Here is a 16,744-nt window from a genome sequence, read left to right on the forward strand (position 1 = left end):
CATGACAGTCCAACATTAGGGAAAGTCTTTACAGATTATTCTGTTAAAAATAGAGAATGAATACAGCTATTGACCAAAACGGGCAACCTGTGGTAGGCTATGATAGCAGCTACACAAAATAAGTCCGCAAATGCAGCTAAGGTAGGCATTGTGGGCATTCCCACAAACACGATCAATCACGTAAATACAGTAGGCCTATATTATGAGTAATTAAGTTGGGCATAGAAATATCTCTAGTGTAGGCTAGCAAGCTATTAGGCTACACTTTCCCCAAGCGTAAATAATAGTTATTGACATAAAACTGACATCCAATTGCTTTTTACATATCTTCTTGCCTCTCTTTCGTTTAGTTTCATTAGCCTATATTGAAATAACGTGATAATTTAATGTAATAACGTCATAAATATCTTGTAAAAACGTGAAAATATCATATCTTGAAATAACATGATATATGTTATATAAGGTGAAAATATCATTATCTTGAAATAATGTGATAATTTCATGTAATAACGTCATAAATATCTTGTTAAAACGTGAAAAGATATTGTTATAACAAGAAACATTTTACGTAATTAGGCTAAGTGATACTGAGCCTTTTTATTTATTTTAGTGTGGCAGCAATACGCTTCCGTACTTTTGCGCATGTCAGTTCTTGGTAAATTAACCAAGGTCTCCCTACAGTTCAAAGTCTCGTCCGTGTTTTTTATTTGTTTGTGGACACAAAATGTCCCTTTAGAGACCCTTGCCACGGTCGACATAGGATCTAGGCTTACAGCACGGATTCGTAGATTAAAGACACACTGTTTTCTGTGTTGTTGAAGAGACACCCCCCCGTGCAGAATTGTTAATTTCCAGTAGGTGTGAACGTGCCCTTCGCTCTTCTATGAAACGTCTACAGTGCGCCATTGAAATTCACGACTGTCAGAGCTCACTATACGCTCCTTTGGAACTTTCAACATCTTCCAGTTGACAGGAACTCTTTAATTCGCTTACAGAATTTGTCGCCTCTAATATCCTTTGCGTGTATAGTTGCCGTGATTAAAGTTATTTAAAGCATGATTTAAATGGTTGAAGTTGCATGCCATGCTGAAATGTAATGTTTTTGCGACCCGACAGTTTTAAGTTTAGCATCGCGAGGCAAACTCTATAGGCACGTCAGTCAACGTCACTTGCAAGTAGCAATTGTGCCAGAACATTCTGCTGTGGGTTAGTGGTTTACGTTTTAACGTGTTTCTGTATGTTGCTAATGGTTTTTATCATTCAACACTGAAGGGAACGTCTGTCGAGTAAATTACGCCATTTGACAACAGTTTCTGCTAAGGACCTCTGTACGCTAGCTAGCCTGCTAGCAAGGATATTCCTCTGAGGGGCGTTTACCGTTTGTCGGAGCAAAACTAGTCTGCAACAGTATAGTCCGATAGCTACTCAGTTACCTAATACGTTTATCTAGATAGGATATCTCTCTAGCGTGCCGTTTTCTTTACGCTCCCTTTAGTATTTTTTGCTATTATTTACGCTACATTGGATATCCAGCAAGTTAAATTGACTACTTCTGTTTATGCAGAACTGACACAGACTTTCAAGAAAGCAGTTTTGAAGTTTCAGTTTGTAAACTTGGACCAAAGGGCGCAACGATTGTTTCCCTCCACGTAGCTGGCACCAGGGTTGTCGAGCGAACGCATGAGAAGCTGAAATGCCAAGATATTGCTTGTCATGACAGCGGGAGAAGGTTTGTTGCCCAGCTTTGCTTCCACTGGCAGTACCTTGTATCTGATCATGCCGGGAGACTAGCCAGCGAAACGAAGATCACGACGTTGTTGGAAACTAAGTGGAGTAACGTTATATTATACTATACTTAAATGATTGTGCCATATGACTGTTCCCCTCTGGAAATGATCTAGACAACAAGTTCGTTTTGAAAGCAGGTAAGGACTGTTTATTATTGATTTATTTTCCCTTTCCATTTGATCAAAACTTCCATGTTTATTTGCTTATACTGTAAGTTATAAACTAATTGTGCTCAGTCTGCATAATGCAAACTTATTGTCACTGGTGTACTGACAGTCGTGGGGTAGGCTACGCTTATAGTTAGGTCGCAGACCATGGGTAAGTAAGTTATGACATGATAATAGCATTTCCCCCCTAAATGTTACCTATGAAGGCCGGTTATTTTCTTGACTATAAACAATGCCATCAAACAACTGAAGTTGCCATGCGCGGAATGTGCCAGGGTCATGAAATAAATTTGTTTTTATTTTATTAAAAGGAATTCTCTTGATTTTAAAGGAATTTATCGTGCAATAGCCATGACCTACCAACAGGTTGCACCACTGCGGTAACTTATATTGTCAGGATTTCTACTAATGTTGCGTTGCTTGTGAGATTTGCACACATCCATGCTATATTATCAATCTAGTGAGCTGCAGTCGTCTTCATAGGAAGTAAAGACCATTATGTCCATTACGAAACAGCTGTAGAAAATTTTAGGCTTTCGTTATTACCAGTAGGCTTAATATAGCCTAACCCAAATGAATCAGCGTGTTCCACTTGCCAAATGACACCCGGTGTTTTTCATGTCCGAATCTGCGTTTATTTATTTATTTATTTATTTATTTATTGATTGATTAACATATTGTAACGAGAATGAGTTACTAACGACATTGTTGTAATTTCCCTATGCTACTGTCCAAACAGCAACTAGAATATTAAATACAAATGTTAAGCTGCAGTTTTCATACACGCAAATTTAGGTGGGCTACACACTGTGAATTAGGCTTTACTAATAGCAGAGAGAGTTAAAGCGGAGTGAGAGGCGCAAACGTTCGACAACTTGCTTCCGCGTTCGATTATTGCAAGGGGGAGGGGGGAAATCCCCCTTTATGCAGACCAGAGTAAGCCCTCACTGCACTAATGTCAATGGAGACTTGTGGAAGTTTACCAATAAATTGGTAATTATGTCCTTCTGGATTTGTTGAAGGTTTTTTGGAACATTTTGTCACAATCTGTAAGTGTTTGTGATCATTTCAAGCCTAATAGTGTAATTTTTTAGCGTTTGGATTTGTAATAAAATAACTTAATATCAGACCATGCTGTTGCCAGTTACTGTCTGGTTGTTAGCATGCTAGCCTCTTAGCTAAGGTAACCATTTTAAATGGAGAAGTGTAATTTCTTTGAAATGACAACTAGCTGAATAACATTACTGACATTAGTTAAAGTGGATAGTTTATACTCAAGTGAACTTGCAACAGTATAGTAAGTTTAAGCGAAGTTCCTCAACTGCTAGTCACTTGTTAGCACATAGCTTCTAGCTGTATTGCCATAGCTACTGCCATCTACTAGCTTTTTAAGCTAGCTTGGTTAACAGACTAATTAAATTATTCTTTACATGTTTTAAAGAATGATTCATTGGTATCATACATGATTATGGACAATAATACTGTAAACACAATTAAGTTTATCTGCTCTTATTGCTTGTTAAGAGAGAAAGTTTATTTAGTGAGGTAAGGTGACACTCCCACTTATGCAGACGGAACTGTCCCGTTTTGCTCTAACGTTGCTCTATCTTGATAGTATTCAAGGATCTTTGCTAATCTGCATGTCATTTCCCCCCCTTTACCGCTGTATGTGTATTTGTGTCTGTCTGGTTGGAAGGAGAGGATAAGCAGACAAAGACATGAACTTAGTTTGTATCATACAGGCTTTTCCCCCATTGTCGTTGTTAATGAAAAGATATTTTAACACAAATAAGATGCCAAGCTTATATTGAGGCCAACTAATCGGCCATGGTGATGCTCTGTGCTCTTTCTTTGCTAGGCAAAATCGAAAAAATGGATCAAGTTGGATTGAGGCGCAGCCCTCCGGATAACAACAGCCTTGGTTTTGGCAAACAGGCAGGAGAAGGAGGGTTTGTGAAAGACATTGGAAACAGCGGTATGCAAGTGTCTGCCACCACAGGACTGGTGAAGCCTGTGCCCAGAGCTGAAGCCTCCCCCAAGGATGGCTCATCCAATGGCCTGAACAGCAGCAACCTCCAGAGAAACAGGGAGCGTGGGTCAGCGGAAGGCCCCCATGTTAAGGAGTTTGGGAAACCGCTAAGGATTCAGTCCACGCAGTCCCATCAGGACACACTGGGTCCCATGAACGTTGGAGACAACTTCTCTCTCTTGGACGAGACTCTTGCTGAACTGGATGCTTTTCCCATCAAGACGGAAGACTTTTCTCCTGCCATCGATACAGACATAAACGACACTGTGTCCCTGGGGCTTGGGGATGACCGGGACGACTCCACACTGGATATCCTGCGCGACCTGAACCTGCCAGGCTCGCTAAACGAACTCAATGAGTTGTACGTGGCAGACGAGGATGCCTTCATCAACTCTCTGACCGTGGACGATGCGGTGCTTGGGGATGGCCTGGTTATACAAAACCAGTCTGGCGGCAGGGGTGGAGGTGGCTGTGTGGGCGGTAGAAACGGAGGTGCCGGCTGCAACAGGGGAAGTTGCTCTGGTGCGAACGGCGCCGAGCTGCACCCACAACACCGGCCACCTCTGCCAACGCAGCAGCCACAGCCCCAGTCCCAGCCTCTCATGAACATGCCCATCATCAAAACTGAGAAAGATGCAGGCTACATCCAGCTGTGCACGCCTGGAGTCATTAAGATGGAGAACGAGAGCCGCAGCTACTGCCAGATGTCGGGCATGGACATGGGCAGCCCTCATGCTGGCTCCTCCGCAGGCCTGGGCTCCATGCCCTCCCAGGGATTTTGCTTCGGAGCCAGCGTGCCCCCGCTGAGTATGCACAGCGAGCATTCACCCGGCGTCCCTCAGGATCAGAAGCCAGTGTTCGGCCTCTACCCACCGCGCACCTCCTTGAGCAACAGCTGGAACAGGGGCACCGGGTTTGGAGAGCTCCCTGGGATGTCGAGGCCCAGTGACATAGTCCCATCCACATCTGCATACCCTGTGACTTTCAACAGGTAAGAGACTTGGCTGAAGTAGATTTTCGGTATAGAGCATGGCCAGAGTAGGGTCTCTGTTATTTTATTCTCACTGAGGGAAATGTAAAGTGTGAAACGGCACATAAAATGTCAAAGCATGTTGGTTTGGAGTTGCTGTTGGATTTTCATTAAAGGGATATTCCACCATTTCGGGAATTACACTCATTTTCCACCTCCCCTTGAGTTAAACAATTGATTTTTACCTTTCTCCAGTTCATCCAGCTGTTCTCTGAGTCTGGCGTTACCACTTTTAGCTCCATCTTAGCATAGATCATTGAATCGGATTAAACCATTAGCATCTCGCTTGCTAGCATCACGCTTAAAAGTGACAAAGATTTCCGGTAATTTTCCATTTAAAACTTGTCTTTTCTCAAGTTAGAAAGTGTAATAAGGCTGACGGAAAATGAAATTTGCGATTTGGCGATTTTCTAGGCTGATTTGACATGGAACTATGACGTAATAGGCGCAATATACTGCTGCAGCTCAAACTTGTTGCTGGAAGGCCTATGGAGACTATTTTCAGGTGTTGCGTGATATCATTGTGCTGCTGCGTCCATGGTACGTTTGCAACGTTCCTTGATTATTACACCAGAATCACACATACTGAGAAAATGGATCTGTACTAACAGGTTGGTGTACTATATTAACCAACTAACTCACTAGGACTTCAGATGTGCAGGGCATTGCTTTAAGGTCATTTTCATTGGCAAGAGGAAGAAATCATGCTTTCTGCCATACTGTGGTACAATCTTGATCAGTAGTTAAACCACAGAAGTGCAATGAACAGGCTAGAACTGGTTTATATTATTTAGCTGGGCAATGTGATGGTTTACATATTTAAAAAGTGAATGTTATGTGGATTTGCTGCCAACTAGCAAAATAGGCCTAAGCAGTCTGTTAGTTATCTGCCCTTTTCAGTCAATTTAATTTTACTTTCCAAACAGAAATCTTGTGTAATCTAATAGATAGCCTGTAGCTAAGTTAGTAGATCAAGTTTGTAAGTCAGCTTTCTACCAATTGTCTCTTGAAGCAATGTTGTAATTTTTGTTTGTTAGTAACATGTTTTTAGATGTGTCAGTTAGTCTGTAATATGCTTGTGCGTGTGAAGAGGGTGAATCATCACACTGAAAGCCAAGTGTACAGAACTGCTGTGCTCTATACCTACCTCTGATGTCTTTACACAAAGACTCACACATCTTTATCACTGGGGAGAGGACACATACACACAATCACTCACTCACAAACTCACTTACATGCACACACCATTAGAGCCTATTTAGCTGTTGATTTATTTGATTTGTTTATGTGTGCGTGTGTGTGTGTGTGTGTGTATGTGTGTGTGTGTGTGAGAGAGAGATGCATTGTGTTGTACTGACGGTGGTGACTGTTTGATTGATAAATAATACTATAGGTTGGCTTGAGAGACTCTGCCTCAGTTGGCCTATATATATATATCAGAGTACATACAGTATATGTATCAGAGCACACTGGATGATCACAACAAAGCCTTGCAGTGTAAATCTGGACCAAGACCATGTGATTCACATACCGGCTAAGCCAATAGGCTTTGGGTGGCAATCAGTAAGAACTCCATGGCTGATATATTTTTTTAATAATATTGCAATATACAGTGTTAATTGTAAAATATAACCAATACTGTAGTTAAGATTCTACAGTATGTTGGGAATTGTATGCATTGAAAGAGTAAAATATTTTAACAGAGTGCCAATGATTACTGGAAAGAAAACTAGTCCTAATCCAAAAGAATTAAACTTATAGTGGGGCATAGATTTTTCATGATAAGGTGGTTTTAGTGTAGGGTTTATTAGTGTTTGTGATGCAGATTGACATATTTCTAAACGGGATGGATGTCCAGTAGCAGTCATTGTAATAAGGATATTGATAAGTTGAAAAGACCGGAAAATGCAGTAATTATGATGTCATAACCACCATAGCAGAATGGTTTCAAACTCAGCAGTTTCTTGAAGGGGGTCGTGGTAGGGCTGAACGGTGAGACCTCAAGTCTTCATCACATAGGAGGTCTGCAACAGGTTTTCCATCACAGGAATTTCAGTATAGAATGTTAATAATTTCACAGTGTGTTTAGCAAGAACCAGGTTAGACATAACTGGGTCAGCCCCCCCTCCCCCCTCCCCCATATGGTGGGTGTTTGACCGTATCCTAGAAAACCTCCAGAAATATTGAAAAGGGTCAGCACTGACAGACTTAATGTTGGGCAGGCCCACATTTTACTGACTATGAATGGAAGGTTAGAGTTAAAATGAATGAGTGCAGCAAGCCTTCCTCCTTCCGCAATACAACCCAGTGTTGCCTAATACAGTTTACAGTTATTGTGCAGAATGTTCATTGGGAAGTTTTTGTAATCCACTGTCGATAAATTGCAGGCACGTGTAATTCCCAGTATTGTGGTGTAATGGGTATCGATGCAATTGCAGAATACAGCTTATAGAAAAAGTATTTCACCCTAAGATGTTTCAGTGAATTCATTATCTGTGTGTTCCTTGGAAAGGTTTCCTGAAGCATTTTTTCTTTTCAGTTTCTAGAAGCACTTTTGTTTTGAATTTAGGCTACATGCGAACTGGTATTCATGCTGCATGTACGCTGCTTTTGGCCACAAACAGTGGCGCTTGACTAGACCAGTGGAATAGAACATTACAGAGGCAGGTGAGAGAGCCACTTTTATGGGGTGCTCATTCCCATTTCTCCTGTCCTGGGACTTCTTTTCTCTCAGTGCAGGAAAGCCTACAACTAGAATCACTAGGTCTCCTGCTCTCCTCTCTTCCCGTTACCCTGGCGATGCCCTCCCCCCCTCTCTCCTCCCCCCACATCCTCTCCCCCTCTCCCTGTATGTCTAAATTCTTTGTGTTGTTTAAACTTGTTTCCCAATCTCAGAAAAGAGGTAATGGAATTTCCTGCACCAGGTGTACAGAATCCTGTAGAACATCCCCAACCACACACACACACACACACAGATATTGGTCTGAAAGGTAGAACCATACGAAATGGACGTATACCTATCTTGTCTGTGTCTGGCTGGCTGGCTGCTTATCCTGTGGCACATATGTGTGTAAATGCCTCTGACTTGCTGCTTGCCGGTTTGTGTGTGTGTGTGTGTGTGTGTGTTTGTGTGTCAGGCGGGGGGGAGGGGGGTTGGCGTGAGCGCAATGCGGAGAGATCTTATGGGCCGCCTGCTCTTGCTGGGTAACATGGGTACTGACAGGTAAAGAATGACTGGTCCTCTGGATCTGGTTGTTTCCCATCACGTTTGAAGATGACATGAAGAGAGTTTGATGACATGAAGAGAGTTTGAAGATGGCGCGTTTTGAAATATCACTACTACATAGGCCTATACAAAGTGTCTACAGTGCTGGTTACAGTTACGTTATTGTGCAACCCGACAAATTGCTATTTTCATACATCCAGCATTATGTAGAAAGATAATTCTTATTTTTTCTGTATTCAAATATGCATTACTTCCAAGAACACCTCAGGTGCTCTGGAAACTTTATCAACTCCCTTCTCCCTGACCGGATTATTGTTGAGTCACCAGTCACAGTTCAGTGTAAACCACAGATGCCTTTTTTGATTGTTATATGGCTTTTTTTTGTAAGATTCGTTTAAGGGGAAGAACCGATGTCCTCTGTGAATGGTGCAATCCACTTAGGCCTGCGTGCTAATAAAAGCGGGATTGCTCATAGTTGTTCCTCTGAGTTTTTAGTCTTGCCTATAGCACTGTGATATGGCTAGATGCTTCAAGCCTAGTCATTTAAGTGTGTACATCTTTGCCCACCTTGCCTGAAGTCTGACAGCTCTGTCAGCTGTTTTTACACTTTTACAGTGCCTATATTACACTGATATAGGCATTCAGTTTTTACTGAGCTGAGGCCCCCTAGAACTTTCTCTCACTAATATCCAAACTCTCATGATTGCAACTCCAATGTTTAGCCTGAGGGATAGCGTCTGTATGCGCTAGCCTATATCCTGTTATGAGTATCATGGGAACTAGGCATGATAATTGCCACATAGGCGACATGTCATATTATCATAACCTTTCGGCCATGACACAATTATATTTCAACTCCTTACATTTTACCATACTGAAGGTATTGTGATTTAGACTTTGGTATATTTTATGATCAAATATATCTACTACGGCACTTTTTAACACATGCGCACACTGCACAGGAAGTGCACTGTATATTTCAGAATCAGAGTCAGAAAACTTAATTGTATGACAGAAAATAATTTTCATATAATGTGAATCTTTGCAGTCATTTTGGCGGAATAATTTGGTTTTTGACTCTGACTTCCTTTCCAATTTCCACTGTGACGCAAGAGAAGAAGAGGTCTTGCACCATTTTGTGAACTGTACAAGCAATGTTATCAGAATCTATATAAAATTAAAATCATAATATTATCAATACCTGTTGCAGCTGTATTGAAATAGTATTGTGCTAAAAATATTACAATACTGCACTGTACATTTTGTTCCCCAACCTCTAATGAAAACATGCTACTTACTTAAGTAAGCATCAAGGTCAAGGGCTGTTAGCTGCCTTTTCACTAAATAGACATAGCAAATAGTTTTGTTTACCAGTACTTTCTCTCTTTTTTCGCAGCAGTTGTTAACCATTCCAATTCCAATAACCTCAATACCCGCAGTATTTACAGCATTTATTGTGACAATAAAACCAACAACATCTGCTTTCATACAGTATGTGTCACTGCAGTCATATGACTGCACAGCGCCTATATACCTGCCCTTGAGCCAGTTCGCCTTCTGTTTATCACCTGACCTCCCCCAACCCACTGTCACACTCAAAAGCCCCGTTGGGGTATTTTCACTATTCCCATGGCAACAGGCCATTGGTAGCATGTGAACTTACATCTATTGCCTCCCTTGCGTTGTTTTTGTTGGTTTTGCTGCAGAATTGTCATCTGGGTCTGAGCTGTGCAGATCAGGTCTTTCTGTTAAAAACGGGGCAGGTAGGGTATTTAGTGATAAAGACCCTTTGAGCACGGCTTAATGTTTTGAGCAATGCGATAATGCAAGTGACCTTTTGATTTTAACACCACGCTGCTGCCAAGTCTGTGCTGTGAGTGCGTCTGTCTAAGGCCTTGCTCAGGTGCTAATTTCTCTCACTGTTTTGAAAGGACACCCAAGGTTCTGGGGTCACTTTGAAAATCGGTGAAAACTGAGTGTTTTCAGAAGGGTCAGCGGATCACTGCTCATGTTAATGACTTGGAAGGGTTTGAACTGCGTTTTTTTGTTTTTTTTTTGTTTGTTTTTTGATTAGTGGAACTGGTTTGACTTGATAGTGCTGAGTGCGCATAACAGCGAACTCTCTTGTCAGTGTTATTTATGGACATATGATCATATGATAACCGAACGCTCACTGTAAAGTTCCCCTGAGCTCATTATAACGTTTATTGACCTGATATCTATGTGAGTTTAATGCGAAGAGCCATAAAGAGTTTTGACCCTTGATATTAAATACTAAATTCAAATGTATTTTTCATATTTATTTCAATCACTCTCAATTGTCCTAATTTACTTAGTTTAAATGGGGCTAGATGACCAGCTAGAGAGGGTATCGATATTGGAATATATCTAAGTCTAAAGTCAGTTTTCCAAAGCCTCAGCTGTAGATTTAAATTGAGATAATCTCTCCAAGGCTGATAAAGTAAAATACAATCCCATAATGATAATGTGTGAGTATAGGAGGGGTACATGTACAAGCTCCTAAAAGCATGAAATACACAATTTAAAGTTTCCTCTCCTGGTTCTTGGCTGAGCTCTGTCCTTTGAGTTTGCTGATGAGCAGCTCTGAAATTCCATCAATTTTATTAAGAGTTGAGTTGGTGTGAAATTGCAAAAACGCGTTGGCAATTTCAAAAACGTGTGGGTGTCCATTTGATCAGGGAGAAAATGTATGCCTGCAATCATCTGACATGTGGTCACATTATTATTCTCATTGAGTTTGGCTCCCCCAGCAATGTCACAAGTATATGAGAACAGTCACCACATAGGCTATAAATCTACACCAGTGGGCCCTAGCTACTAGTAAAGTCGTGGTTTGGGGTTAGCCATTTTAAAGTCACGTTTTTATGCAGGGTTGGTTGTGCTTGTAGTCGAGCCGGGAGTGTTGCAGTGATGTATAGTTTGGTCAGCGACAGTGCTGATAGTTCGTAAGAGTGATGTGATGTGTCTCTCAGCCAAACTGAGGTATTTTTGTAAGTGGTGACACTCTGATCTGCTGTGACAATGCAATGATTTTCCCCCACTGTGGGAGTAAAGCCAAGTGCACAATGCAGTCTTTCTCTCTTGTTCTGCTGCTTTCTCTCTGGCTTTGGACTGCACAAACCATACAGGCTAACTTGGTCACTTGAACTGAAATGAGTGAAAATGTTGGCCATTTTATGAAATAATCATAAGATATAAGTAAATAATACTGAAGTTTCATTTGTCGTCATGATGGGTGGCATTTGACAGTTTAAGATAGTGATAAGATTGTAAGGAAGCTAGTAAACCAGTATGAGCAAATCCCCCCCCCCCCATTCACTCATTATTAGATTGATTTATATTTCCCCATTCTTTCTGCCTTTAACTATCATGCTTTTGTCTTCTCCCTGTCTTGTTCTATTTTTATATCTGCACTCGTCTTTTGTTCTTTTACAGAGAGTATTGTCATTATTCGTACAAAGGTCATAGCGTTCACACGCATAACTGCCTAAATACAATGTACCGAAAAAATGAATGAGCTTGGACAGTGTCAGAAAGAAGAGGCTGTATCTTCTGGCACAGTCAGTTTGAGGCATTTCACAGTGAAGAGCTTTCCTTTTTACCCAGAGCCCGAGTTGGTGCAGTCATCGCTACCCTATACTTTACATGCTGTACAGACAAGGACAGCAAGATGGATAATATGGACACATGAATGCATTGTCATGGAGGATAGTGTTGTTTCTTCCAGTGTGTCTTACACATTTTTTTGAGTGAAAGAACATTTTTGACAAAGCCCCCTGTCAACAAACCAGTAGCCCGATTAGAATTTATGCTTTTGTTATAGATTTGTCATGATTGTCTTGACATTCTAGTCACACCCTAGATACATCTTCGCAGACTTTGACTGATGAGAACTGTGACATCTGAATCATCTCATAGCAGTTAAACTAACAGTTAATCAACTATGTACATTATGGCACCCTCCCATACTGAAGAACAGACAGCACAGCAGCGACATGGCAGTGGGTCCAAGGTCAGCCATTTTGAAAGTTGGTTTAAGCCCTGTCTCTTCTAGCTGAACCTTACTCAGTGGAGGTCTGCCAGGTTTATAGGTTAATCCCGCAGTAAACACCTTATCAGTCAGCCAGCCTTGTCTGTTGGGTCATGAATCATAAAGCCCTGATATGAACTGATATCTGCATTAGGTGCAAAATATTTCACAAACACATCCCGGACAGACATACTGTATGCATATTATACTGTACATACGTGCATACAGTGTACACACGGATGCATAACATCATTCTCTTTTGTGACTTCTTTCCATAGAAAATAACAGTGATATAGGAAAGTATATTTAATACATTCTGTGCTTTTCGCCTTATTCTGAGGATGGAATTCATGGAGACATCAGCCCATAATGAAGAGTTTTTTTCTTTGTCTTCCTATTTTCTTCCACCTTTCTACTTTTAATAATCTTGATGCTTTCCTGAAATTATTTTGTTTGTTTTTTTGCTTGGAAATTTCAATGACTACAGTTAATTCATCACAAGAGTTGTGACGTACAAGGAATAGGAAGGAAAAAATGTGTACAATGAGTTTAAGAGTTTGCGTGTGTGTGTGTGTGTGTGTGTGTGTGCGTGCGTGCGTGCGTGCGTGCGTGCGTGTGTGCGTGTGTGTGACATATTCCCTTCCCATGTTTTCATCCTTTTCTCCTTTTTCTCACCCTTGTGTTGGGGGGATGTAGAGTTCAGCCTACACCCTCAGGTGTGGGAGTGTCTGGAATGCTGAAACGACTCTGGTACTACTGTAACCAATGCCTTGCCGTATTCAGCTCAGTCACACTCCCATCGTCTTCCAGCCCCATCCAGCACCTGCTATGTACACGTACTGTAACAGTAGAAATGCCCTGTTCGGAGACGTGGTGTCGATATTGGCAGCAGAATGTTACCCCCAAACTAGAGTCTGGTCTGGGTGATCTGCCCACCCTCATTTGTTAGTCATGGCCAATTTGCCTTGGCCCTGCATGTCACTTTTACTGCACTTCGACTCAGCTGCAGTACAAAGGCTTACATAATATTCTTTCTCCCCTGTACAGCTTTGGAGCAGGTTGTTTGTTTTGTGAGCCACGTATCTGTCTCCGAGTGCTTTGTCCTCGCTCTCTGTGTGTGTGTGTGTGTGTGTGTGTGTGTTTTGTGTTAACGAGGAAGAGTGAGAGAGAGTTTTGGCAGGGGTTCTGAGCCAGCTTTTTTCTGTCTCATCTTCCTGAGATGAAGTCTTCGGAGACTAGCACTTGTACTGTATATCAGAGGAGATGTGGTGGGCTGACTGAACGTGAACAGGGAGCAAATTCACCTGATTCGTGACGTGCATAAATTACTCTTTCTAGTTTTTGTTTGAAGGTCATAAACGTCTGTTTCATAAGAGGGACCGGTTTTGAGAAATATGTGTTTGAGTCTGCTCTGCAACCTTGGTTCATGATAAAGACCCCAAACTTTCACTTAGGGTGGCTAATTGATGAGTCATGGTTTGTCAGATGGACACAATTGCCCATATGCCCATATTTCTAAAGAAAGTCAAAGGTATATCAGAGGAAATCTACACAAAAATGCTTGGCCTTTAGACCAGTTTCCTGTATATCAAAAGCATGTAATGGTGGTCACATAAAAAATAATTTTACAAACTCAAAAAGTAAATTCTTCCCTGGGTGCAGTTGAGCAAACAGAATAATCGTCCTGTGGGTGAAAAGGTGCCTCATAAATATGAAAGTCCCCAAGTGCTCAGTGCTGGAAATGGCATTTTCGCTGACCTGGCCCGTGTAATAAGGGTCTAAAAGCACCAGGTGACACGTGTGTTATGTGATGTTGGCCTTTGAGCAGCCCATCCTTCTGCAGGCACGTCTCTCTCTCTCTTCCCACTCTGTCTCTCTCTCGTTCACTCTCTCCCCCTCTCTGTCTCTCTCTCGTTCACTCTCTCCCCGGGACCTGTCTCGGCCGAGCACTAGCACAGAGCAAACAGTCATAACTCATACACACGGCAGCCGCAGCGGCAGACGCTTCGCCGTAAAAAGCCTGCTTGCCTGGCTGTGCTGGACGGAGCTGAGCCGCTCATGTAACATCACGTACAAAAATGGGAGACCAGGGGGGAATTGTCAGTCGGACAGGAAGCTGAAATTCAGAGAAGATGTTTTGTTGTTGATCATGTATTGATCAGTGTGTTACAGAAATGTCCATAAATTGACGATGAAGATTGCTGAGGCTGTTGGCGTTGGATTTGTACTAGTTAAAGAGTACAGAGAAGGAGCAAAGACTATTACTGAAATCCCTGGCCCCTGCACTTATTGTTAAGTCAGCACTTAAATCAGTTGGTATGGGATACCTCCGGGACTCTCACATTTGGCATCAATACAGCTTTCTGAATGGGTTTCTGAATTGTTATCTGCTCTGGACCAAAGACAGAGCCTGAGCCTGTGGTAATAAATAGCTGATGGTTTGTAAGGGCTCCTGTGGATCGGCTTCTGTGATTCAATTCATTTCCATTCAAAACACTTATTTGCCAATTTACACAGTCCCATAGAGTTGTATTTTTGAAAAACAAATGTTAGTGCTCCTGTGCTTGATATATCCAGTTAGCATGATGATGGCGGGATGATGATCCCGTCATTTATCGGTTTATAAATCGCGGCAGCGGCAGCGGCAGCGGCAGTGCCAGATGATCATCTGTGTCTGACTTAAGGCCCAGTGAGCCGGAGGAGCGGCTGCGATGGCCAATCTAATCTGCTGATTTCTATCTCCCTCTCTCTCGTCGAGGCTCCTTGAGGAGTGCGCGCTCTCCATACGTAGCGTGGTTCATTAGGCCGGGCTGTTTCTCCAGATGCCTGCGAGAGGCCAGCCTTTCATCCCCCTCCACCCCATCCACACCCCCCCCCCCCTTTCTGAAGGAGGAGTCAAGCGCTCTACTGTAAATGGCTTCTAGCCAGTTGGACTAAAGTTACAGCTTCAGCCCTCAAGGTTAGAGAATTCTTCCTCTCCTCTGAGCTGCTGGACTGTTTGTTTATAGTCTCTCCCTCCCCTCTCTGCGTTCCCTCTCTCTCTCTCTCTCTCTTACACTCTCTCTCTCAAATCTGTGGTTTTGCTGGTGGTTTGCTTTTCCACAAACTGCCGTAGCAAAGCTGTTATTGCTGCTGGAAATTGAATCTATGTCCTAGGGAAATCTTAAAGCAAGTATAGTATGTTTGCATTCAAAATCTTTTGCTAACTTTTTCTGCTTATTTTTTCAGCTGTACAACATCCCCCCCCCCCCCCCTCCTCACCCTCTCACACACACACACACACACAATGTGATATTGCGCTCTGCATAGCACAGGTCTGGATTCAGTGTTTCCTTGTGCCGCATGTTGAGGAGGTTATAAAGCTCGCTTCTCTGGAGCTGTTGCTTACACAGATGTTTCTAGCCACTTTCAATTAAGAGCAAGAGGGGAAGAGAGGGAGAAAGGCCGAGAAGGAGAGAAAAGGAGAGGCAGAGGGAGAGAGAAGGAGAGGCAGAGGGAGAGAGAGGGGACCCTTGAGAGTGGCCTCCTCTAAGCCTGAGATCCCCCCGCCTGCCTGGCCTGTATGCTCTTTCCCATTCACCCTCCGCACACTCTAGCCTCCTCCCACCCCTCCCCACCCCAAGGTCTCAGAATACTGCTTCCTTAAGCCCCACTCGTTCCCCGACTAGCCAACAGGGCCTGTTTACCAAGGCTTCACAGAGGTGGAGATTTGGACTGCTGTTTTCCCAGAGTGGCCTTATCCCAGATGTTGATAAGGGAACTGCTGTTTTCATAGCTACTTGAAATTTCAAGCTTGCAGAAATGGTTAAGTCAGTGGTGCCACACACCATATGCTTCTGGTGAGTTCTGTGTCCTGTGGTGATGGCACTCATGATGCCAGTGTTTTTATTCCCAGAATAGTGGCAATGGACCTGCACTCTGACTTTTGGCCTTTGTTGAATGACCGTAGTTGTTTTTCAGGGTGTTATGTTTTAGAACCAATATGGACAAGTAGAGCTAATTTAGGCAGTCAATACAGTCCTACATTAACAGTAGCCTATGTTTCAATATGTTACTCTGTCAAGGGAATAACCAGCATCCTATATGCAACCATATGCAATTCTAATCCCATACACTTTTTTGTTTAATTTAGCAAATTGCTCAAAGTGGTCATCTAACAGTCTGGTGTTCATAGCCTGTCCTGGTTCTGTAAATGGGAAGCAAACATGGTGGTTCAGACAAATCCATAACCAATCAGCTTGGAGCTTCAGGAGCATGGAAGGGAAGGGTGTGATTTGATTGGCAGTTGAGCTCAAATCTCAACAACATTTCATTAAATTGAATCACAGACTCTATACAGTACTATAATATACTATAATCAGTAGCCTATATACTGTAACATGTCAAAAATCAGCAAATTGTACATTTACACAGGCAAAAAACGGCAAATCCCTGGAAAGAAACAACAAAAATA

General features: G+C 42.3%; 1 protein-coding gene across 1 annotated transcript in view; it reads left to right on the forward strand.

The window, feature by feature from the left end:
* Positions 1 to 682: 682 nt before the first annotated feature.
* LOC143112867 (glucocorticoid receptor-like) overlaps positions 683 to 16,744 on the forward strand; it is a 59,535-nt gene continuing 43,473 nt past the window's right edge. Inside the window, exons 1-2 of the mRNA XM_076275249.1 lie at positions 683 to 1,925; positions 3,814 to 4,975. Coding sequence (XP_076131364.1) covers positions 3,828 to 4,975 — 1,148 coding nt within the window. The 5' untranslated portion in view covers positions 683 to 1,925; positions 3,814 to 3,827. The remainder of the gene's footprint in view (positions 1,926 to 3,813; positions 4,976 to 16,744) is intronic.

This window comes from Alosa pseudoharengus, unplaced genomic scaffold, assembly GCF_046254945.1.
Source record: "Alosa pseudoharengus isolate Yale_2024_CS ecotype anadromous, Long Island Sound unplaced genomic scaffold, YU_APseudo_1.1 YU_APseudo_1.1_scf_8, whole genome shotgun sequence".
In the NCBI taxonomy this organism is placed as follows: Eukaryota; Metazoa; Chordata; class Actinopteri; order Clupeiformes; family Clupeidae; genus Alosa; species Alosa pseudoharengus.